The sequence below is a fragment of the Hermetia illucens genome, chromosome 3 (assembly GCF_905115235.1).
Source record: "Hermetia illucens chromosome 3, iHerIll2.2.curated.20191125, whole genome shotgun sequence".
Classification (NCBI taxonomy): Eukaryota; Metazoa; Arthropoda; class Insecta; order Diptera; family Stratiomyidae; genus Hermetia; species Hermetia illucens.
The window spans coordinates 111,835,064-111,860,320 of NC_051851.1; the positions used below are offsets into that span (position 1 = coordinate 111,835,064).

General features: G+C 36.5%; 1 protein-coding gene across 1 annotated transcript in view; it reads left to right on the forward strand.

The window, feature by feature from the left end:
* The window catches only part of LOC119652398 (neurogenic protein big brain), a 53,114-nt gene extending 28,140 nt beyond the window's left edge, over positions 1-24,974 (forward strand). The window contains exons 4-5 of the mRNA XM_038056505.1: positions 19,927-20,134; positions 23,131-24,974. Of these exons, the coding sequence (XP_037912433.1) occupies positions 19,927-20,134; positions 23,131-24,282 (1,360 nt within the window). The 3' untranslated portion in view covers positions 24,283-24,974. The remainder of the gene's footprint in view (positions 1-19,926; positions 20,135-23,130) is intronic.
* The last annotated feature ends 283 nt before the right edge of the window (positions 24,975-25,257 follow it).

Consider the following 25,257-nt stretch of genomic DNA (forward strand, 5'->3'; position numbering starts at 1 on the left):
TATACATGTGTAAGATTGCATGTTTACGTACACGCAATGCTTTAGAGCATAAGTACATACATACTGTCATACTTCGAGGAAGGAAATGAGGGATGATTTTATAAGTTTCACAGTACATTCTTTACATTTCATTGAAAATTCCGGTCGTATTGTATATTTTACTTACTTCATTAAGACTTTTTGCCCGAAACCAGCCTAGTTTCAGCAGGAACGTCACCATCAAATAAATAAACAGCACACAGATCGGAATTTTCAATTAAACGAAAGGAAGGATCTAAATTTACACTTGATGAGGAGAAGTTGACTATTAGCATTGTTTTCATTCTCTGGTTAAATTGGTAACCGTCTACAGCCCTCAATGAATATTTACTTTTCCACAATCCCACGGCTTTCTGTACACCAATAAATATTTGTTTACCAATAATACCATCGTAGGCTCCGTGAATACTCATATTTTTATTGATAAGCAGAAATTTCTACGGAGTTCCCTCACTGAGAACTATTTGATAATTCTTGTCATGCTTGCTTTGGACAAACTTTGTTGAAATGAATCAGAAAAGCAAAAATATGAGCATGTATAAACATATATATGGATATATCCATGGGTATTAAACTGAGATAAAAACGCAACTTCTTATCTCCTGCCTAGACTGTTAATCCTCGGCTTTCGTATTGAAGTGGAAAATGTGAAATTGAAGATATGAAACGATTTCAATAACATTGAAAATTTTCAATTTCAAACATGTTATCATCGTGAGCTAATAAACTTTTTAGAGGAGAAGAACCTATCTTAGTTTGATAAGCTTTTGAATGATATCATTTTACATATGCATAAGCATCGCAAAGTTTCAACAGGTTACTGAACATTATATTCGTTTATGCAATGTGAAATGCTCTGCTAATGTCTTATATAAGTTGAAAAGCGTTCGAAGCCGTTCGGTTGTTTTTTTCAACAAAACTTTATTATCTGGCACATGCAATTTTCTTACAACTATTGACATGGAATTTGACAGGAAGGTTGGAACTGTGAACCCTATACGTGCAGTGAATTATATTGTTCTACGTTGAACTTAAGTGCGGGTTCCCATACACATAGAAGAGGGGTGCAAAATTGTTTTGCACCGAAATGAAGATCTCAATTAGTACTCCTCGAAGCTAATATTAGTTTTGTTATAGGTTGCTGATAGGAGGAATGCGGGGATCCGAAACTGTCAATTACTTTAAGGACCCGTTCTCAGAAACCATCTGTCCGAAAAATACGATGTCTGTCAAATAAAATGAATAATTTTATTTTGAAAATTACTACGGACCCGCTTCAAGTTCTTCCTGGATCTGTGAAATGCAGTAATATAGGGTTTAATATGAAGCATCATATTGGAAAGTTTGGTGGAAATGGAACTGTTATTAACGAAGTAATAATAGGTGACGGTTTTCTATTTCGTTACGTTACCTTAAAGATTGAATCCTCATCCACGATGCGGATGTGGACTGTTCCTCCAAGAAGGAGAAATCATTTCGACCATCGATGCACTCAAATGGAGTAAAGCCGCTGGGTCATGTTTTTCATGCTGACTTGTCCGGAGGACGTGGAAGAATTCAATGGACGATGACATCTTTCCTGAAACATTATCTACTTATTCCGATGTGATCGAAAGACGGAAGTGGCAGTGGATAGGTCATTCTTCAAAGGCGGGCGACAATTGCATTGTGGGCTACGCGATGCAAAATCTATTCTCTCAAGATGGCTGACGGATGGGTCGCCACAAGGGTACTTGGCGCAAAACAGTAGAGAAGTAGTGCGAACGTCTCGGGAGGTCGTGGCGAAACTGAAGCGCATTTCAGGTAACCGCGATCGATGGCGCGTAGGTATGGTTAACGCGCTCTTGAGAATGAAATACTCTAACACGCTTCAAAGCCTAGATCCATTTTTATTGTTGCTTCAACGATTATCATTATTATTACTATCATTTTCTGAGAAGAGAAATATTAAGCTTTTAAGAATATACATTTTAATTACCCACTCTTCTATATTTCAGTCAGTCTTGAAAAGTTAATATTGTTACTAGATTACTATATTAGGAGACAACAAATTTACATTTCCTAGGCTAATTACACCCGTTAACCTTTATGGAATAATAGACACGAAGACTGAAATTCCTTACATGATATTTTAAAAATTTGTTTGCTGAGTTTCACTCGGATAATTTCCATTGGAAATGTAGGACAACTATATGAGGATATGAAAATGCATTTTATTGCGATTATTAATTATAATGGCATCATCATGTTTTCGAAGATATTCCAGTGTGACACTTTCTGGGAACGTATAACGTTGTAATACAGTCTGAGACGTGCAAATTTACTCCTTCCATTCTCCTTTATACACACTGGTTTACTGTTGGATTATCATATTGTTGCATTGGATGTAGTAAATACTGCGGTGTTAAACACACTGAAACCATCCTTTAATTTTGACTCCGAGTTTACTGGTGTCACGAAAAATAGAAATAGGCTGTTCATAGCAATAGATGCGCGCGTAAGCATATATCACTTAATAGTTTCAACGTTAGAATAAGAATTTAGATGATGAAATATGGTGCATCTCAACAAAAACTGTTGGCTGATCACAATGTTGTATTCAGACGAACTTCGATTAGTGATTAGTAATGTCTGAAGCCTGATCTTGCCATGTCACACGTCTCCCACATGTGTTTGATCGAACACTATTACTATTTACATACATATTTTTAGATGAAATGTATGTATCGGGAAGTATCAATGGAATGACGAATAAATAATTTCTTCGTAATTTTAATATAAAACAAAAGCAGTATAAAAAGAATGTTCTATGTATACATGCGGAACGAATATGGTGATTTGGTAATCTATAAAGAAGTGTTGTTGGGAAACATCAAAAACATTATATAATGTGAGTTCTGTCTTTGTGTAGTATAGCCTCATTAGGTAACAATAGAAGAGGCATCCAAGTTTTTACCTAAGATCCTTTCACTTGCAAACCATTTCTTGTTTGGTACATCCACTGAAAATTATAATAGCTACATTCGCAAAGTAAATACTGATTCACTTTCCGATGAATTAGATGGCAATTTATGGTGTACCTTCACACTTTGTTTGCCCAGATTTTTACAATCCACCTCGATCAAATTACGTAAACGTTGAGTGGTGTAAGATATCTTAAATATTGTAAATTTTAAAAAATATCATCACCATCAATTTGTATACTTGTGGGAACGTTACTACTCATTAAGTCGGTATTTATGGACCCACCACTTCTCTCTTCCCTTTCGTAAAAAAAACCAAAACAGAACTTGTTCCAGAAAGAATCAAAACGATAATTTGATTTGAATTTATGTTTCTGTTCTTCAATGTCTTTTTAAGGTTTTGTGTAAACACAAAACCTTATTAAAATCGGTTTACCGTCTGTCTGTCTGTCTATCCGTCACACGCATTTTTCTCGGAGACGGTTATAGCGATTGACACCAAATTTGGTAGAAGGGTGGGAACTGTGAACGCTCATGCATATAGTGAGTTACATCTTTTTACGACGAATTTAAGGGGGGTCCCCATACATGCAAAAGGGGGGTGTAAATTTTTTTTTCATCAAATATAGTCATGTGGGGTATCAAATTAAAGGTCTCGGTTAGTACTTTTCGAAGCCGGTCTTAGTTTTGACTTTTGTTGAAAAGGTGGGGTGTGCGAGGGGTTGAAAGTGGTCATTTTTTAACGAACCCATTCTCAGAAACTACCAAACCGAAAAAATTGAAAAAAATCAGGGGGCTGCCACTATATGGTCCCTAGGCTCCGAAATACCCTCCATACCGATAGCTGTTCAAATAAACTTAATAATAGTACATTACTATATATAAATGCATCAAGTTTCCGGTTTCCCGACTTGTTTCTCCTTTTCAAAAACTGATGAAAGGAAGATTCATTTAAAAAATAATGATAATTTGCACCTGCGTTCAGAAATTAACAATGAAAGTTTTGTGGATTTCTGCAGCTTCCGTCTTATCGTCAGCGACGGCACGTTGTGCTATCGTAGAGCTGTTTATTTATTGTACGCAATAAACAGGTCGGTTAAAAATTCAAAATGTACCTTCGCATATTTCAAAACTTCAAATTCCAAATTAAGTATATAAATATTATGCTCATGCTAAACAAACAAACATTGCCCATTCATTAAATTTCTAAAATTTGGTAATATACCATTATTAACTTCATTTAAGCAGATATGGGAATGGGATGTATTTTGAGGCCTAGATTTCGTATAGATGCATTATTGTGAATTTTTCAGATTTTTCGGTTCGACATGTGATTGTGGACCTGACTCCCTATATTTCATCCAATATCAGAAGCAAGACCAGTTTCAAAAAATGCAAATGTAACCCTTTCATTCGGTATCCCATATAGCCATATTCTATGGGCAAAAAATGTACATTACACTTCGCATGTATGGGAAGCCCTCCATATCCCAATGTAAAATGATGGCGCTCGTTGCATGTAAAGCGACTCACAGACCACATGTTCTCACCAAATTTCATGACAATAGGTTCAGTTGCTTCTAAGTAAATTACCAGGTAGACAAACAGGCAGACAGACATTGAATCGATTTTAACAGGATTTTGTTGCACACAAACGTTAAAAAGGTACAAAATTGACGTGAAAAAAAAAACGATGATTGAATGTTTGACACGTACCGATCCGGTTGTCGTTCAAAGTAAGACCATATTGCTCCACAGTTATTATACATAGTTAGATGCATGAAGTAAAACCGTCGAGTTTGATGATCTCTCTGCGGAACTGTTTCTTGTAGCGTATATCCTTCCTGTAGCGTTCCTACTTGCATTTATTTGAAAATTACAGAAATCAGAAGTTTTACATTGAATGCAAGACATAACATGGAACATGATCGTTGGGATCCAGAAGAAGCGCAACATCTTGAATCTATCTTGCATAGAAAAGCATTTCGAAAATTTACGCAGAACAGAATCTATTTTCCGCTTTTTCTTTTTATCTTTTCACACCTTCTGGATCATAGTGGAGATCCACACTTTACCTGCCCTTTATTAATTAGAGGCAAGCTTTCGACATCGTCGACAGTCGGATAACTGGAATAGTCTGGTGGAATTCCGAAGAAACTTAATTGTTATTATCGAAATGCTATACATATATGTAGTATCGTGTGCAGGACGGAAATATGGGTAAAGTGATTTTTTGATATTCTGAGTCGTTCGGAAATTACAGTGTTAAACATGTAATAAATCACACGCCAGATTTATGACAATCGTCGTAATAAAGCGCTTATTTATAGGTCTGAATGACGTTCGAATGATTCGCTAAAAGGAGAAGAATTGAAACCAAGGGTGTACACGTGTTTCTTGAAGAAACCTAAGGTTTATGGACTAGGTGTAGCAGATTAATGGTGATGCGTTTTTCTCGAAACTGCATATTGAAAATCTGCTAGACCATAGCCAAAAATCTATCCAACGAAATTCTTTGAAATTTTCACGACTTATTCAGAACATATTTCTACGGTCTACAAACTAGGAAAATTGCGATTCATTCAGTTGTTTTTTTTTTATTCATTGAAGAAGCCTTAAAAACACCAAAATTTCCAAAAAATAGCTTTTAATATTTTTTAATAATCCTAGTTTGCGGACTGTAGTTAAATCTGGACGTCAAAATACCGTTTCCATTTTTTCTTTAAAATAATCACAGCGCCCTCTAACGTGGCAGCAGAAGTACACCTTTTTTTGGAGATGGGTGTATAAGTTGCTCTGTATTTCAATAATGAACAATGCTACCGAGCTAGAAAAATTATGACGCATACTCATGATATTAATAAATATATAGTGAAAAATTCGTATTTGTAACTTTATCCAGTTCTTTACAAAAAATTTCTAAAAAAAAAAAAAACAAAAAAAAAACGGCCTTCACACGGCCTTCTATTGAAAATAGAGCATTGGTGAAAGCGGGAGAAATTGTTTAAAATAAAGGTTAAAATAGGAGAAAGTGCAAATTCGCGAATTAAGTATTAGGACAATGTTATCATGTCACCCTTGTTCGTCAGTTCACTTTTCCTATCAACATTGGTATATGCAACTTGTGTAGCAGTGAAGGAGTTAAACTATCGTATATTCCAAAAAAAGTCAAGCGATGACGGCTTTACGGTTTCTTACCAGGGCAGAGGCAAATCGTCAGACGCTGCCTCACCTCTGCCCTGGGAGCAGTGTAACCGTAGCGACTCGCAGATGTTGAGTACTCCTTTATATAATTCGTAGAACCCGACATGACTACGAATTATATTGAGCGCAAATCCGCCTTATTGACCAGAGCTTGGCCAGAGTTGAAATATTCGTTTTGAGAATGATGGGGTCCTAAGGTGGTCCGGTTCAGCATTAAGTTGATGCGGACTTAGGACCCCATCATTCTCAAAACGAATATATCGTATATTGCTTGAAATTGGTAACAATGGCGCATAGACGTGGTTAAGGCGTTCCCTCAGGAGTGGTAGCAACCTTTAAATCTGACTAATTCACTTTTTTCGTTTAAAAGAAAATAAAAAGTTTTTGCAAAAATACTGTCGGATATTTAGGCGCGGGGGGAAGAAGGCTAATATAGGTGAAAATTTTTACTGTTCACAGATATATTGTCGTATATGTAGTAATAAAATCAAGTGGTTATGTGCTACAAGATAAGAAATGTAATATGAATTTTAGAAACACACGATATATGGTTGAATACGAAGAGGGAGCAATAAAATTGACTTTTGTGGTTTCCCGTTCTAATTGTGAGAAAATACGGGATAAGTGGATATGTTTACTATTGTTTGGTATTTTGTAGAGATAAAATTATTTTGTAGAGGGATAGTCTTTAAAATGTGTAGTTCGCAAAGTACAAAGTGATACTTTAGTTAATTTGGTTTGTCATTTTTACTTCTGAATGTTAAATTTAAACATGATTTTGATATATACATATATGCTTATAAATGCGATTGAATTTTTATCTGCCAGAAACTTATATAGTCATCTTTAAATTTATTTAAATGGGTAAAAGTCGAATTTCCAACTTCATCCCTAAGAGATGAAAGGAAGATTAACAGGAAAGGAAGAGGTCCTCGTTTTCAATGTCAATGAAAACTCGTATCGGTCACCCTTAGAAAGTTATGGCCCCTCAAAATGAGTCTTTTATATCATCATGGTAGGTTTAGAATTTTCATCTCTGTGAGGGGGGTGAGGATGCGTAGGGTGTGTAGAGGTCGCCCCATTGGAAAATTGTGGCCCTCCACAATGGAGCTATTTTCATATCAAAACTGAAGAGTTTAATCTTGAATCCCATTCCCACAGGAGAAATGGAGAGTATGAAAGGAGAAGCGGGAGGTCCTCTCTATCCAACCTCACTAAAAAATCTTTCTACCCCCTAGAAAACCCATAGCAATCACTACTATTTAAAACGTCACGGCGCCACGATAAGAGGATATGTTCGTGTCATTTATACAAGTATTGGTATCGTTGCGACGTTCAAGAGAGCTATTGCTCCTCCATCAATCCCGCATCCGCGTGTAAACTGCCATTAAGATTATTTGTAAACATATAATTTTGTAACAATAGACGTAGGGCATGACACTGAAAAGTTTCGTGGAAATCCCGCTATTACCAAAGAAGTTACTGTAGGTCAAATTTGCTTTTTTCATGTGAATTTACTCCACCCTAGGACGTGCATGGGGTGTCACAATCAAGCAAGTATGTATTAAATATATATGATTGCCATTATCTCCTAAGTGGAATATAACGCGTCAACCACACCTACGCGGAACATGTTTCAGCTCCCTCTAGGTCTTCCTGAAGAGCCTACACTCCTCCCTTGTCTTGTTCTGTATCACGTCTTTGTAAGACGGCCCACTCGCCGGTCATTCTATGATAGTGTGTACCATTGCCTGGCATAACTAGTAATAGAGTTGTTGCCCTTTCTTAAAGTGAAATGTGTCTGTCTGATGTCTCCCTTCAAATTAACTCTAAATTGTGATTACAATCATAATCACGAAAACCTGATTATGGTTACAATCCTGTAATGAAATTCCTAATCATAATCACGTAATAATGATAATGATTTTGCCCAACTCTTCTGTACCATATGGCTGCTAAATAACGTTCACATTCATTGTATAAGGCAGATGCTAATGCAAGTAGACTATTTACATTACAGACTCTTAAAGCGAAAACGTCGTATAACTGAAAACTTGAAAAATTGTGCACAATTGAATTGTCATCTACTTACAAATCGGGAAGATGTACATCCAAAGAAAAACACAAAACCCCTCATATTTAAAGGGTCAAATTTCCTGTTTCCGACATAATCGTAATTTTTACGCAAATCATGTAAAAAACCATTTTACCCTGTCACTAGCAATGTCAAAATCTAACAAGGTAAGTGCCTACAAAATTATAAATGTGGAGAATTTTGCGTTCTTTCCTACGAAACAATTGCAATTGCGTGAAGGAAGTAATATACACCCAATTAGAAGTACGCATTTATGTGATAGAAGAATTTTGGATTCACTCATTAAACATTAATGAAGTAAAAATATGGTGAATAGTCAGTTTTCAAAGTGATCATCTGACTCTAAATATATTGCAGGTTCGAAGCCTGCTATTTCACGATGGGATGGTGTTTTTCGTCCAAAATACTGTATTTGTTGCAAAATAATACAAATATATAATACATAATTTCCTAAACTAGTTATTTTTTCATTTCTATGCCTGAATGTATGTAGTTGTAAATTCACCTATTTCGACCGCATATGTTACATAATTCATCCTAAAATAGGAAGCAAATGATTTTGTGCAGAACAAGCGAAGCTCTAACTGCATTGGGAAATCACTCACTGTATTCATTGTACGCAACAACCTGCCCTCGCGAAAAGACCCTTTTCTGTCCTGACATTTCCGGGCATACAGCTCATAAATTCAAATCCAGTTTGGGAAGTGAAAAAATAGGAGCAAAGACATAGAATAAACAACTGGAGTCATGCACCCTTCCAATTAACGCACTGGATAAACGATGTTCTATAATGCACATCTTGATTTTTTGGCATTTTTATTTATTATGTGTATGTATATCACTTTTCACATGAAACATTGGACCCTTTTGATTAAATACGGAATTTTTGTGGTTGAGAGATATGTACGATTATAGTCTGATCAGTTTTAGTAGTTGTATAAATGCATATATATATACACGCATTATGTGTACATGTGTATGAATGACATGAATAAGAGGGTTTATGGCTTTCATTTGATTGTAACATCTGGAATTGAAAAGAAAAATGATTGGGATTGTTTTTTAACGGGAATAGCTTTTAGTTGTAACGTTAAACTTCCATTTTTTCAACGTTGTAAACTTAGATCTAAACATTCACTTCTGGGAAATTATTGATAAATTACTCAATTCTGTAAACTCCAAAGAAATTCTTTGTCACTCATTCCTATGATGAAAGCTTCAATCTGATAAGTTAAAAATATCGGATATTATACTCCCATAATAAAGGTTACATTTGTGAGTTAAAATATACGATCTAAATATTCTTCAAAGGTTAAGAATAACAGCAAGAAGAAAAAATGCGCTACTGGTAGAAGTACCGTGGATTTCCGTTGAGTTGGATGTAACGCAGATTATTTCCTCTAAAACCGTACTTTCTATTGAGTATATTTTTTGTCGGGAAAGTAATCGAAAAGAAGCGTCCTGTCATGATTAAACAATTTATCTGATGTGCCCCTATATATGAATTTATCTGATATGGTCAATACTATAATCTTATTATACGTTGCGGGAAAAAGCGCACCAAAGTAACAATCAACTACAAATTGGGTGAAACACGTTAATACAGTATTCATGAGGTCTGTCCCGTTGATAGGATGGTAAAATTACGATGGGGTGAAATAAAAAACATATCTCTCTTGCCTCTTATTACTAAGTATACCACTTGTCTCGATGTATGCTTGAACACATGTTGTGCATTGCACGATTTGCATAAAATGTGGTAAGAGTTTATCTCGGTCACCTTCGGTGTCGATGCTTATAATTGGGGGGTGAACTTGTACAAATATGTAGTTTCCACCCTGATGACCTTTGATATGTCCTCTTTGGTGCTTTAATTTGTATTTAGAAATTAGGTTTTTCCTTTTCTTTTTACTTTAAGGGGATCTGTAACATCATTTGCACATGCACGATCAATGAATGCTTATTTTTGGGTCTGGCTTCCGTAAATTGTTAATATTCTCCTTCAACCTGGACCACACATTCTCCGTAGAATTCAAATGGGGGAGGTTACCAGCCCAATCTGTCGATTCTTTAAGTTGGGCGTCGGATCCAATTCTATCCACAAAGCGGCCGTAAACGGGGTGTTTACACGCCGCAATCGACTACGGGCGTTATCATCAGCGAAGAAAGGTTTTGTAACTTGTGGCTGCAGTTCAGGAGACCGTTAACGTTCTTTGCAAAACATAAAAGCTTCATACATTTTCTGTAGGCCTTTTGCCGCCATTTGGTAATCGAATGTACCGTGGTACAGTTACGCCCCGACACTTATTTACCGAACCCCCGGATGCGTATAATGGTTTCGCCACTGTATGCGTGCCTGCCCTGGCTTATGTTCGGTCAATATTCAGGTTTTCTTTAGGCTTCTACTGAAAGTGCCAATTGTCCCCAACTTCTCTTTTTATCTTCTACATTTTCTCCTTCCGGAAAAATCCATTTTCTCATGGTGTTCTTGTAGACCCTCGGTATTGTACAGATTTGGCTAACGCTGCAGCCAAGCCGATGCATTTTTTTAATTTCTACTCGTCTTCGGATTTGGGTATTTATTATTGCTGACTTCTAAAAATTTCATATTAATACATTGAAGACTTATAGAAACGATTTTGTGTTACAAAATAATGGCGAAAACCACGATGCTTACATACCTGAATTTGCAGTGTTAATTACAACTATTCTGAGTTGTAAGTCCTGCTTTTATTCGCTTCGAAACAGTACTTGAGGCTTATCAAAAAGTGCCCATGCATGATAAATGCACATCTGCATATTTTCACAATCTGATACCTGCTCTTGGGAACCGTTATGCAGTTGTGTTTCTTCTGGAATCACAATTGAAAATTGGATCTCTCTAATTAAAAGTTAATTAGAGGCTAGCAAGTATAGAAAATATTATCGAGTCATAGTTCCAAAGTATTATTTTCGCAGTACATTCATTCTGGTAATTTTTTGGTACGACCACGAGGATATGTCAACAAGTCGGGATACCGGAAGCTACGCGCTTGTGGTATAAATGTTTTGTGTTCATTTTAAGTAAGAAACTTCAACGTACATTTTTCTATCCTTATATAGCTACAAATCCAACATATTCCTTCATATTTTTCCAAACTACAAGACATACGTACATATTACAGCCATACATATTATGCTCACCGAAAACAAACAAACTGCCTATTTCCGAATAGGCGAATAATATATGCCCGTATATAAATTGATCGTACCCGAATTTCCGATTTACATACATACATAGTACGTATATTACATACGGCTGGTTTAATGTTCAAATATATCTACCTGAATTAGACAGTACCCGCAAACTTCAATAGCACGCATATACAATATACCTGCATACACACGTGTCTGTTTGGAGTAGTTGTTATACAAATGACTAAAAAACTAAAAATAATTCTCTACGACACCATTCATAAGAACTCATTTCGTGGTGATATTGACGAATTGATATGTGATGATGACGTCATACACGTTATAGAATGCACGAAATTCAGAAAAATTGGCAAAGTTTCATCCTCTATAACTTTGTTAATAACAACTGGATTTTCTTCAAACTTAACCAAATCGTGCATTAGGTTATCCATTACACCCATGCCAAATTTTGTACTTCTGGAATGGACATAAGGTTCCTGGGTAAATTTCTAAAATGTGAAAATATATTATTATTAACTTTATTTGCATAGATATCGGATCCGGATTTATTTTGAGGCCTATGTTTCGTAGAGATGCACCATTGTGGTTTTTTTCAGATTTTTCGGTTGGATAGGTTCTGAGAACGAGACTTCTTACACTTTTTGATGGTTATGCTTTGAGCCCTCTCTCCCCTATGTTTCAGCCGGTATCAAATATGGAACCAGTTTCGAAAAGTACTAACTGAACCCTTTCATTTGATACCCCACATGACCACATCTTATGAAATAAAATTTAAGGAGCCCCCTCAACAAACCACACGATCACACTAATTTTCCTGACAATAGGGTCTAGCCGTTTCCGAATAAATCGGATATGACAGACAGACAGACACCGAATCGATTCTAATAAAAGGAAGCTTAAATGTCCCCATCGACTCCATCGTCCATATAAGTTCACTTTATGCTTCTGACGTCATACACATCTTAGAGTGCAATATATTTACATGAAATGCCAAACTTTTACCTTCTATAACTTTGTTAGTAGTTAGTGGGATTTCATTTAAACTACCGAAAGTTATGTCTTATTGTTACCAACCCCTTTTTAAGGGTTTACTGTCTGTCTGTCCGTCACATGCATTTTTCTCGGAGACGGTTATATCGATTGACACCAAATTTGGTAGAAAGGTGGGAATTGGAGACGCTCACACATACAGTGAGATACATCCTTTTACGTTGAATTTAAGGGGGGCTCCCCATACATGCAAAAGGGGAGTGTAACATTTTTTTTCATCAAATGTAATCATGTGGGGTATCAAATTAAAGGTCTCGGTTAGTACTTTTCGAAACCGGTCTTAATTTTGACATTTGTTGTAAAGGTGGGGAGTGCGGAGTGGCTGAAAGTGATCATTGAAACTGTAAACCGAAAAATTTGAAAAAAAATCAGGAGGCGGTCACCATATGGTGCCTGGGCTCCGAAATACCTTCCATACAGATATCTGTTCAAATAAAGTTAATAATAGTATATTACTATAATTTTTTGTTGACTGGAAATCCTCCTTAAATTCATCCTAGCGCCACGAAAGTGATGCAGGCTATAATGTAGAGCATGATCTTACCAAGTTTCGTGGAAATCGCACTATTACTAACAAAGTTATAATACGTCATAGTTGTTGCTTCATTGAAAATTGAAGACTATGAATGTCAATATCACCCCAAAGTGGATACTCTCACATAATATATGGATATATTACGTGCTACGTTCTAAGAAATACACAAAACCTTTCATACTTGTTTTAAGGTTTTATTTGCAAAACAAAAGGCTCGCTTCAAACTCAAGACGAAATGGCGCCATTAGCTATATGTAAAGGGATTTATAGATGACACCTTCTCACCAATTTTGGTGACAATTAGTTCAGCCGCTTGCGAGTAAATCGGATATTACAGACGAATACACTTCGATGCTTCTTCTGCCGAGACAAAGAGTTAAATCTGATTTCCGTCCATATTGGAGCGATGGGCTGAGTATTTTGATGATTTGCTCAACAACGAAAATAGCGGAGAATTTGAGACCCGGGTAACTGAAGAAGGCAGACAAAGTAGTAGAAGTATGGAAAAAACAAGACGTGGTAGAACCTAGCTAAGATAGACTCATGACGTATGTCTGGCGTCCTGACACGCAGCTGCTTATTATACCGAATTGGTGGACCTCTGTTGTTCTGTGGTTGAAAATGACGGGGATTATGAAAGTGTAGGCTAAAGGTTTGTATAAGGCAGAGGCGACTCATAAGGCACTACTTCGCCTCTGCCCCGGTAGTAGCGTCCCAGTAAGTGGGAGCCACATATTTATTTCCCTCTTTTTAAGGTTTAGTGTTTACACAAAATCGGTTTACTGTCTGTCTGTCCGTCTGTCTGTCTGTCCGTCGCACGCATTTTTCTCGGAGACGGTTATAACGATTGGCACCAAATTTGGTAGAAAGGTGGGAACTGTGAACGCTCACGCATTACGAGCAATTTAAGGGTGGGTCCACATACATGCAAAAGGGGGGTGTAAATTTTTTTTCATCAAATATAGTCATGTGGGGTATCAAATTAAAGGTCTCGATTAGTACTTTTCGAAGCCGGTCTTAGTTTCGACTTTTGTTGAAAAGGTGGGGAGTGCGGGGGGTTGAAAGTGGTCATTTTTTTAACGAACCCATTCTCAGGAACTACCCAACTGAAAAATCTGAAAAAAATCAGAGGGCTGCCACTATATGGTGCCTAGGCTCCGAAATACCCTCCATACCGATACCTGTTCAAATAAAGTTCATAATAGTATATTACTATTATTTTGCAAGAAGGTAGGCTACAGTATAGAGCACGATCCTGCCAAATTTGGTGAAAATCGCACTATTACTAACAAAGCTATACTAGGTCAAAACTGTCGCTCCTCGCCAAATTCAAGACTATGAATATCAATATCACTTGAAAGTGGCTATTTTCACATAATATATGCATATTTTACGTGCTACATGCTAATGCACACTCAAATCTCTTTATAAAAGAAATACACAAAACCTTTTATACCTGAAGTGTCTAGCTTCCGGTTTCCCGACTTGTACAAACGATACAAATTCTAAATATAATCACCACGAAAAGTCATTATTTTTTGTTATTTGACCAGACCCAGACCTACATTCCTTAACTTAACTTAACCTTAGTGGGTTAACTACTAGAAACGTTGTTATATTATAAATAGAAGAAAACGGGAACGGGACAAAGGCTAAAGAAAAATAAGAAGTAGCACAAGTTGTAACCGGGGGTGTGTATATAGTAAGAAGAAGAAGTTTGCAAAGACTAAACAACTCAATTAAAGAAGTGATTACAATTTGGAGAATGTAGGATATTACATCTATTTGGGACAATATTTCTTGAGTTGAAAATGAATTGAAGAACCTGATAATTAAATTTGGGTCCAGGCATAGAAGAAACTTGATTATTTCGAACTGAACAAAACACGGAAGGAAGCTGAGACAATACTTGAAAGGATTGAGTTAGATCAACAGATTTTCTTTTGTTAATGAATTTATAGAGTTAGAGAACGGAGTTTTTAAGTTTGTCTGGAAGTTGTGAAACTATTGCGAATGAAGTCAAGTACGTACTGTTGATATTTGTATAACGAATGGGACTGGTTCTATTTTTTTATTAACGGCGAAACACACACGAAATGGTAGTGTAGAATCACTGTAAATTGCAATAAGTATCTATTCAAAACGATTGAATCGCGGGAATGCATTGAACGGTGTTTTCATTTTGAGTTAAATGAGGTTGTCCATTCATTTGAAGTTTTGTGCAAACTCTACGATTATAAATAAAATTTGCTTGTTTCAATGGGAATTTCAGTAGGAAGGTATTCATTTCATAATAGGGCAGAATAACACTGCAGTGGATGAAATCATATACCGCAAGGTTGTGTGGCAAACATGCTGCTTTCATGTGCATATCCAAAAATTATGCACATCACGTTTGCGTAACCAAGTTGGAAGCCAGAGTGTCAGTTCATGATTGTTACACTTTACACTTTAATTTCATACTAGTGTAGAAATCTATGTTTTAGGTAAATTCACACCAAAAAGACGACTTTGACTTAATATAACTTCATTAATAGTAGCATGCATTCCAAATTTCGCTGTACGGTGGTCATATTTTGTATTCCTAGGATGGGTTTAAGAGGTTATATCTATTTGAAAACACTTTTTTCTCCAGATTGTATATTGGCTTAAAATACGTTAAAACATTCCTAGTCTTGTATAAGAAATCTTAGATATATTTTTAAAATTAGTTATTCTGGAGTAACTTCAGAAGAAAATCGAGTTTTTCGACGAAAAAAAATTCACAAATGTTATGCTTCCAGATGGCGATGAAAGGGAGTTCTACTGCTCGACGCCGAATCTTAAAAAAATTTTTTTTTTTTGTTTTTACAGCCCTACCACTATCTTGTGAAAAATTATCAATAATATATTTTTTGATTGGTATATTGGTTGTGGATTATAATTCTAAAATGTACCGCCAGAAAACTCCAATGAAGTTGATTTTTAAGCACAAAAGCGGCAATATATTTGGTTGTGGAAAAATAAATGTCGTATTTTGTCAATAGATAGCGTTATCGCATCGGGTCATACTATACGGCGATTCGAAGACGACAATCTGTGCTACAAGTGACTCTTTGACAGTATTGTGATCGTACGTTTCAGACTCAAGTTATAGCGCGTCAAAGATGGAGTCCACCCGTTCCCTCTTTCCTCGTGTGGACTACCCCGCTTTCTGAACCTTCCCTTCCTAAAACACTTCCTATCTGGATTTATGCACATTTTTTAACTTTCCTCGGGTCTGATGGATTGCTCCGCCGCTGACGAGATCACCTGCCGTCCTGCGTCTTATAAAACACGTAGTGCAGACATTGCCGACGTGCCCTTCGCAGAACTCGAAGTCTACTTTCATTCCCCGATTCCTAGGCTTTGTCGAAATTACAACGGAGAACAGCTTGGTCCTATTAGCTTCTCTACTTTAAGTAGTTTCATACGTAGAATAAGATTTTTGCTTTCTCCTCCTCTTGAGGACAATAAGTAATTGGAGTTTACTCTGTTTGTTGGTCCGTTAAATTAAATAAATAAACAAATCTCTGTTTACATTTAAAGCTTTTAAGTGAATTTACCCATATCAAGACAACGTTTCTTCGCATTTAATGCGTAATACTACTAAATTTTCTTTCCATCAATTGAACTTGCATCAAATTTTGTTTGCGGAGTGAATATTCTTGTGCGAACATGTTGAAAATATTGCGGAAGGCCTTTGGTGATCAAACTATGGCACAAATAAATGTTTATTAGTGATACAACGAGTTGTCCGTCCATCAGTGTCTACCGACGAAGGCCTCATCCAAAAATCAAAGATTTGGTGCTTGAAAATCGATTGACAATTAGAGACCTCGTTGATAGTGTTGGAATATCATTTGGCTCAGCCTAAACCATTGTGAAGGATGTTTTGTGTCTCAATCGCGGCAAGTCTCGATTGGTGCCAAAATCGGTCAATTTTTTGGGAAAAAAGCGTCGCGTTTATGTGTGTGAAACTTTGCTGTCTGACTATCAGGACCACATGAAGTGCATCATTACTGGAGACGAGACTCCATGCGACTTCTGGCTATTCAGCAAACTCAAAAGGCCAATGCGGGGACGCCGTTTTGACACGATTGAGGAGATAAAAACCGAATCGAAGAATGTCTTACAGGCTATACCGAAAAAAGACTATTCCCACTGTTTCCGGGACTGGAAAAGCGTTGGCAAAAGTTCGTTTTATCGGAGGGATTACTTTGAAGACGATGAAATTGATTTGGAAGAATAGATAAAGAATTTACATTTTATAAACCTATTCACCTTAGTTTTTGATCACAGTAGTATATTGATCAAAAATCGATTTTGAAATTTCTTCAATTCAATTCGAAGTGATGATGACTCTTGCAATTGAAAAATATTTATTTATAAGAAACTTCATGTAGTTCCCGAAAACGGTATCAAATCTGGATTAAATGGTTGAGGAAGTGGAAAATTGTGATTTTTGTGTGAAGGCTTTTGACACTATTCAGAAAAAACGCTATAACTCTGGAATGGTAAAAGCTAGAGTGCGCATTCGATAGGCCAATTTCCCTGAAACAAGTGGTATTATTCACCATTAAAATTTGTACCATCATAAACGCGGCACCCTGTATAATAGAGTCACAAAATCCTTCGTGTCTGATACTGCTGGGATCTGAATATAAGAGTCTCAAAGGTTGTTATTATTTTGAACAAAATCTTGCATTTTTATTTTGTGAGTTGTAAAAAATAGCCAAAGAATCGCAAAATATGGAAAGTTGTATAAAGGAAAAATGAGTATCAGACGGTTTTTTTTCATACTCAACACATTTTCTACATCGTAACTATGATGCTTCATGCGATTTAATTAATTAAGAACAAATCGGGAAACCGGAAAGTTGACCCTTCAGGTATAAGAGGTTTTGTGTTTCCCTATGTGAGGAGCATAAACTAGTTCTCCATTGGCTGATAGCATTGACTCGAGATATTCAATGTGGGGGTTGCACCGTGGAAAAACTGCAAGAGAAGCGTCTTCGATGGTATGGTCACGTACTTCGCGCTAACGAGAATTCACTCAGCAAAATTGGTCTGAACATCGAAGTCGATAGTAAGCGACCAAAAGGCCGGCTGAAACAAAGGTGGCTTGATACGCTGGATGGGAATTTAAAAGCCTCGTGATTACACCCAAATCAGGGATTTGGTAAAATAAAATGACGAAACCGATCCCCGCTTGTGAATGAGACAAAGGCTGAAAAGAAAGAAGAAGATGTGAGGAGCGATGAGTGCATGACAATTCTGTGTCACATAGTTAAACTTTCTATTGCCCTCTATTTTTTGGAAAGCGATTTAAATCATTTGATGGAAAGCACTGTATTGATAATAGTCAAGTTCATACGCTTCACATTCGGAGTTTAATATGATTAGTAAATGTGAAGAACTTAACTTGCAACAGGTACAAAAAAGGGCGGGGGAGAACTAGATTTTTCATGAATGGAATTTTAATATTTTACTGGAATGTCAATTATTCTCGTTAATTATGACGTCAGCATCTAATTTGTATGGCTTAGGATGCGGTAAATTCGCACGAAGTTGATAAGTTTAAACGGCTATAACTTTGACACTAATAGTTGGATTGGATTTTCATGAAACTTAGCATGTGTATGTACGATACTGCCTCTCTATGCCGGTGTAAAATTTAGTACTCCTAGGATGAACTTAAGGGGTTTTTTTCAGTCAATTTGTAAAAGTTAGTAATACACTATTAGTAAGTTTATTTGGACAGATATCGCCAAGGGACTTCTTTCGAAGTTTAGATTTAACATGAATGCTTTGCACAAAACCCTAAAAAGGGCTGGGGAGAAGTAGATTTTTCATAAATGCGACTTTAATATTTTAAGCGAGTGTCAATTATTCTCATTAATTATGACGTCAGCATCTCATTTGCATGTCTTTGGAAGCAGTAAATTCGCACGAAATTGCTAAGTTTGAACTGCTGCCATGAAATGGCGCGTGTATACAAAATATTATCATCTATGCTGGTGCGAAATTTGGTAGTGCTAGGATGAACTTAAGGGGGGTTTTGGTCAATTTCGAATAGTTGGTAATATACTATTAGTAAGTTTATTTTGAGGCCTAGATTTCATCGAAGCGCACTTTCCTGATTTTTTTCGGATTTTTGGTTTGGGTAGTTTCCGATAATGAGTCGTGTCTCACTTTAAGTGTGTACATTTTGGCTCTTTGCTCGCGCACTTTGCACTTGACGTCAAAATTAATATCAGATTCGGAAAGTACTAATTGAGGCCTTTCATTTGATTGCCCAGACTATATTCGATGAAAACAATGTTTACATCCCCTCTTTACATGGATAGGGAGCGGCCCTTCAAACAGCACGTAAATTTATGTCACTCACTGTATGGGTGGGATTTCATAGCTTCCATATGTTCACCAAATTTCGTTCGAATCGGTTTAGCCGTTTTGGAGAAAAGTGCGTGTGACAGACAGTGAATCGATTTTAATAAAGTTTTGCTATACACAAAATCTTAAAAAACATATTTAATTTACGTCATTTAATGATCGGGGTTTTGGAGGGGATATAGAGTTCATTAGAAAGCTCATTCGTAGCCTCTTTACTATTCAACAAGCTTTTTGGTTTTCTTCTATAGGTTTCAGTTTTTAATATAATTTTATCCTCCTAATTGTTAACACAACGCTTCTCTGGAATATATTTCTTCTACCAGTTTTCAATGTTTAGTCAACGAAAGAAAAATAGTCCTCTCTCGGCTCTGTTTCAAACCCAACTTTGTATCTTTAATTTGTAAAAGGTCCTAAAGCTTTTTTTTTTCTAGCGTAACGGTTCCAGGCTATCAAGGAAATTTACAAGCGGCGATATCACACAGCGCAACATTAGCGCCTTGGGAGCGTTTCGGCGTTGAATTCATCTTAACCTTCATTGTCGTGCTCTCCTATTTCGTATCTACCGACTCTTTCAAAAAGTACCTGGGAAATACACCATTAACTATCGGAGCAGCGTACAGTGCATGCAGTTTTGTCTCGGTAAGTTCAAAGATTTCTTCACTGATTTTTTTTTTATAGATTTTGTCTTTGGTAGGATCATATTTAGTCTTCGACTTCATCCGCAAGGTAAAATTATCTTAAAATGAAACGTGGTTTCAGAATTGACACATCCACAGTCAGCCGTTGTAATTTCGATCGGCCTGGACCGAAATTTGAACACCTGCCGTTTAGGAATTTGAGACTGGTTTCAGAAGTTGCCGTCATTGAATTTCTTCCACGCCGATTTTCTGTCGTTATGGCAGAGCTGTTTTGTTGTTGTTCATTTATCTGAGGGAAATGAAAAACTTGTTTCACTCCAGTGCCTCATATTCATGTTTGCAATATATAGAAAACAATCCTCTTATGATTTTTTCGCTAGGTAGAATGAGAGATTTCAACTGAACACTAGGACAAAAAAATGACAGTACCAATATACATACGTACATATTTTGGCTTGATTATTTTCATATGAAAATAGATTGTTTGCTTCCTCTACTCCTGACTGAACTTTCTTTACAATTATTAACTACTATAGGCATGTATGTATCCATAAAATTTGCTCATTCATAATATGGTTTCGAAAATAAATTCAGTTAAAAGTCTAACGGCGGATTTTGAGGTAGGCAGTTTGCCGTGTTTTGGAAAGGGGTGAATTCTTTTGAACTTTTTTGTTGACAGCAAAATTATCTATTACTTTTCTGCGCAAGTTTTTTTATGCAAAGAAAAACAGAAATTCTGCAGGACTTTTTAGGGCTATGTGCACTTGCGCAAGTATCAAACGAAATTGTCGTATTCGGACGGATGAACCATTTGAAGAGTATCAAGAGGTACAACTATATTCACAAAACAAGTCGGGAAACCGCAAGTTAGACGCTTCAGATATGAAAGGTTTTGTGTATTTCTTTTATAAAGAGATTTGGATGTGCATTGTCCCATTAGCATGTAGCACGTAAAATATGCATATATTATGTGAAATTAGCCACTTTCAAGTGATACTGACATTCATAGTCTTGAATTTTCAGAGGAGCGACAGATTTGACCTAGTATAACTAACTCTGTTAGTAATAGTGCGATTTTCACCACATTTGGCAGGATCATGCTCTATACTGTAGCCTACATTGCCGCAAATTTTGTGATTCTAAGGTGAACTTAAGAGGGGTCTTCCTGTCAATTACTAAAAATTAAAGTAATATCCTATAATTAACTTTATTTGAACAAGTATCGATATGGAGGGTATTTCGGGGCCTAGGTCCCATATAGTGGCCGCCCCCTGATTTTTTCCAGATTTTTCGGGTTGGTAGTTCCTGAGAATGGGTTCGTTAAAAAAATGACCACTTTCAACCCCCCGCACTCCCCACGTTTTCAACAAAAGTCAAAACTAAGACCGGCTTCGAAAAGTACTAATCGAGACCTTTAATTTGATACCCCACATGACTATATTTGATGAAAAAAAAATTTACACCCTCCTTTTGCATGTATGGGGACCCGCTTAAATTCATCGTAAAAGGATGTAACTCACTATATGCGTGAGCGTTCACAGTTCCCACCTTTCTACCAAATTTGGTGTCAATCGCTATAACCGTCTTCGAGAAAAATGCATGTGACGGACAGACAGACAGTAAACCTATTTTAAAAACGGATTGGTCTGGTTTATTGTTCTGGGGAATCATAGGTACATATTTCTTCTAAGGCTGAACAGAAAAAAACTGCCAATGGTGATTGCTATCAAAGAGTGTAATTTGTCAGTTAGCTAACTATTCGACTGATCATTGATGCAGTTATTAATTGCAATGATCGACTAACAATTAATTAGTCTTAATCACGAGTGAGTAACTAATTTTTCCAATTTTAATTCATCATTCAAAAATTGTAACTATTAATTAACAAGTCAGGTAACTGGAAGTTGGTCGCTTCAGTTATGAAAGGTTTTGTGTATTTCTTATATAAAGACATCTGAGTGTGTATTTGCTCCATTAGTGCGTATCACGTAATAAATGCATATACATATTATGTGAGAATATCCACTTTCGGTTGATATTGACATTCATAGTCTTGAATTTATAAAGCGGAAATTTTGACCTATTATAACTTTGTTAGTAATGGTGCGATTTCCACTAAACTGGGCTTTGCAGCCATTTACGAAAAATGATAGTAATATACTATTATAAACTTTATTTGAACAGATATCGGTATGGAGGGTATTTCGGAGCCTAGAGGTGGGATTTTTCGGTTGAGTAGTTTCTGACCCCGAATGGACCCCGTTGAAGATATGATCACTTTGGACCCCCGCACTACCAACAATTAAGTACTAATAGAGACCTTTCATTTTATACCCCACATGAATACATTTGATGAAAAACAAATTTACAATCCCCTTTTGCATATATGGGGGCCCCGCCCTTAAATTTGACGTAAAAGGATGTAACTAACTGTATGTGTGAAGTGCTCTGACACACTTCAAGGCCCTGGTCCAATATGGATTGTTGCGCCAATTATTATTACTAATCGAAGCTTTTCATTTAATACCCCAGATGGCCATATTTGGTGGAAAAAAAATTGTACCAACCCCTTTCGCCTATATGGGGAGCTCTCCTCAAAACTCAACACAAAATAGCGCCACTTGCTATATGTAAAGGGATTCACACACTAAACGTTCTCACCAAATGTCGTGACAGGCTGCCAAACATTGAATCGATTGTAATAGGGTTTTGGTTCACACAAAACATAATGGGAACGCACAGATGAATTTTATGATTGTTATTGCATTGGAATTGAATGGAGTTTGAAATTTTTTATATATGTATGTATGTATATTCGATTTTTTACATTCATATATACAGTAATAAAAAAAAAAATACAAATAACACCCTAAGATTGTCGAACTCGACTTGCTTTACTTAAACCACATCTAAAAATCATGTGTCTACAATGAAAAGATTAGTTTCCGGTTTTTATTTCAGTGATTATTTCTATAAGAGTTTTTCTTGTCTTTTTAGATGCCTTATCTTAACCCAGCTAGATCGCTTGGGCCTTCTTTTGTTCTGAATAAATGGGACAATCATTGGGTATATTGGTGCGGACCACTTGTTGGCGGCGTTGTTTCTGGAATCGTCTATGAATATGTATTCAACTCGAAACGTCATCTTAGAAAGAGCAAAGATCATTTGGACAATGATTCGTTAAGCATCCATTCAGAGGAAGAAATCAACTGTGACCTGGAGCTAGAAAAGCCAAACATGCAAAATCCGAAATTCCAAGGGTCTACGTATCGTTCACCTGCGAATACGTTAGGGCAGCATGGGGGCTATTGTCAGAATCTTTATACGACAGCTCCGCTTACCAAATTAGATCAGGGAGAACCACTATATGGGGGTACCAGGTCCCTCTACTGCAGATCGCCTCCGCTTACAAGGGGGAATTTGAATCGATCGCAATCAGTTTACGCAAAAAGCAATACGGCGATAAATAGAGATCTGCTTCCGCGTCCCGGACCGCTCGTTCCAGCACAAAGTTTATATCCAATTCGTGCCACTCAAACTCAAAGTTCACATCTACAAAATCAGAATGTCCAAAATCAACTCCAGCAGAGATCAGGCAGTTTATATGGTATTCGCGGTTCAACACGACAGAATCAAAGTGTACCGATGCAACAGCATCAACAACATCAAGCGCAACAGCAACAACCACCTCAAGAACGCCCAACACAAGACGTGTCAGCATTCCAACCGATCTATGGTACTCGGCATAATCCCGCACCAAATGATGGCATGAAATATGACGCGCGTGAAGAATCTTCAAAATATATGCGGCCAAATCGACCGGAATCGATGTATGGAACGAACGGACATCGTGCCCAAGCTCCATCAGCACAATCAGATGACAGTTCATATAGCTCTTATCATGGATCGGCCATTTTACCCGCTACACGCAATCCTGCTATTGATAACATGATGTATCAGTCACAACAATCGAACCAAATACGTGGCGGAAGCCAGCCTGAGCGGAAAATGTCGTCTAGTGGGGCGAATAATTCATCTAATGTGGCACAAACGTATGCAACGAAACCACCGCAACCTATGTCGGGCTCCAATCAAGGAAGCATGGTTAATCATCAGTATGGCGGAATAATGCCTATCCGACAAAATTGAGCTTTCCTGGCCTTTGTTGGAAAAAGTAATGTACGTTGTTTTGGAAATAAATAATTTAGGAAATAAAATAATACCGGAAGTAGAGATCTAAACTAGTAAATTAAATATATTTTGCATTGCGAAAAAAGGGAATCACTGCAAAAGGCAATAAATACGACAGACCTAACGTGTCGAATTGATAGATCCTGCTATACCATTAGTTAAGAGGTTTATATTAGAATAATTCCACTAAACCAATATTTCAATAGTGCTGAACCATTTTGAAATATTGGTTTGTTTTGCCACTTGTGCCAAATTTGTGATCATTTCCATAAGAAATTGTGTGTTCCGAAATATAAAGAATTACTACCACCAAATGTTTCCAATTCTAGAGAATAATTTAAGTTTGTATATAAAATAGATTAAGTAAACTGACTGATCGATTGAGAAGATTTGTTTTCGGTTAATATTTAATGGTATATGGAAATCACTTTCAATTGAACTCTATAATTAGTTACATGTTCAGTATGTATAATTTAAGTTCTGCGTCGTGAAAAATAAGAGGAAAATAATAATTTAATTTATATTTACATTTTGGATAAAATTAGTCTGAAATTCAGCAGAGTTTGTTTAGTGTAAAGCCGATTTCACACTGTCTACCTTTATAATAAAAAGTGTATACTCGAATAAGAAAATGACTGCTTTTAATGAAAATGTATGTTTGAACTGACACGAACTCCACGAATATTTGGTTAATTCATTGCTCCACTAACGTTATATACTCGCACAGGGACGAATCATTGAATCTTATCTTTTTCGTAAATCATCGCATTACAACAAGATTTATTGAGCTTGTGCCACTCCTTCAGAAAAGTAATCCTGCCGGCTTTTGTAGGGTTTTAACCTAATTTCAACAAATAATCACAACCATTTAAATTGTATACTGTAACATCACTTTAGGAAAAATAAAATACGTGTGACGTCAATTTAAATCGT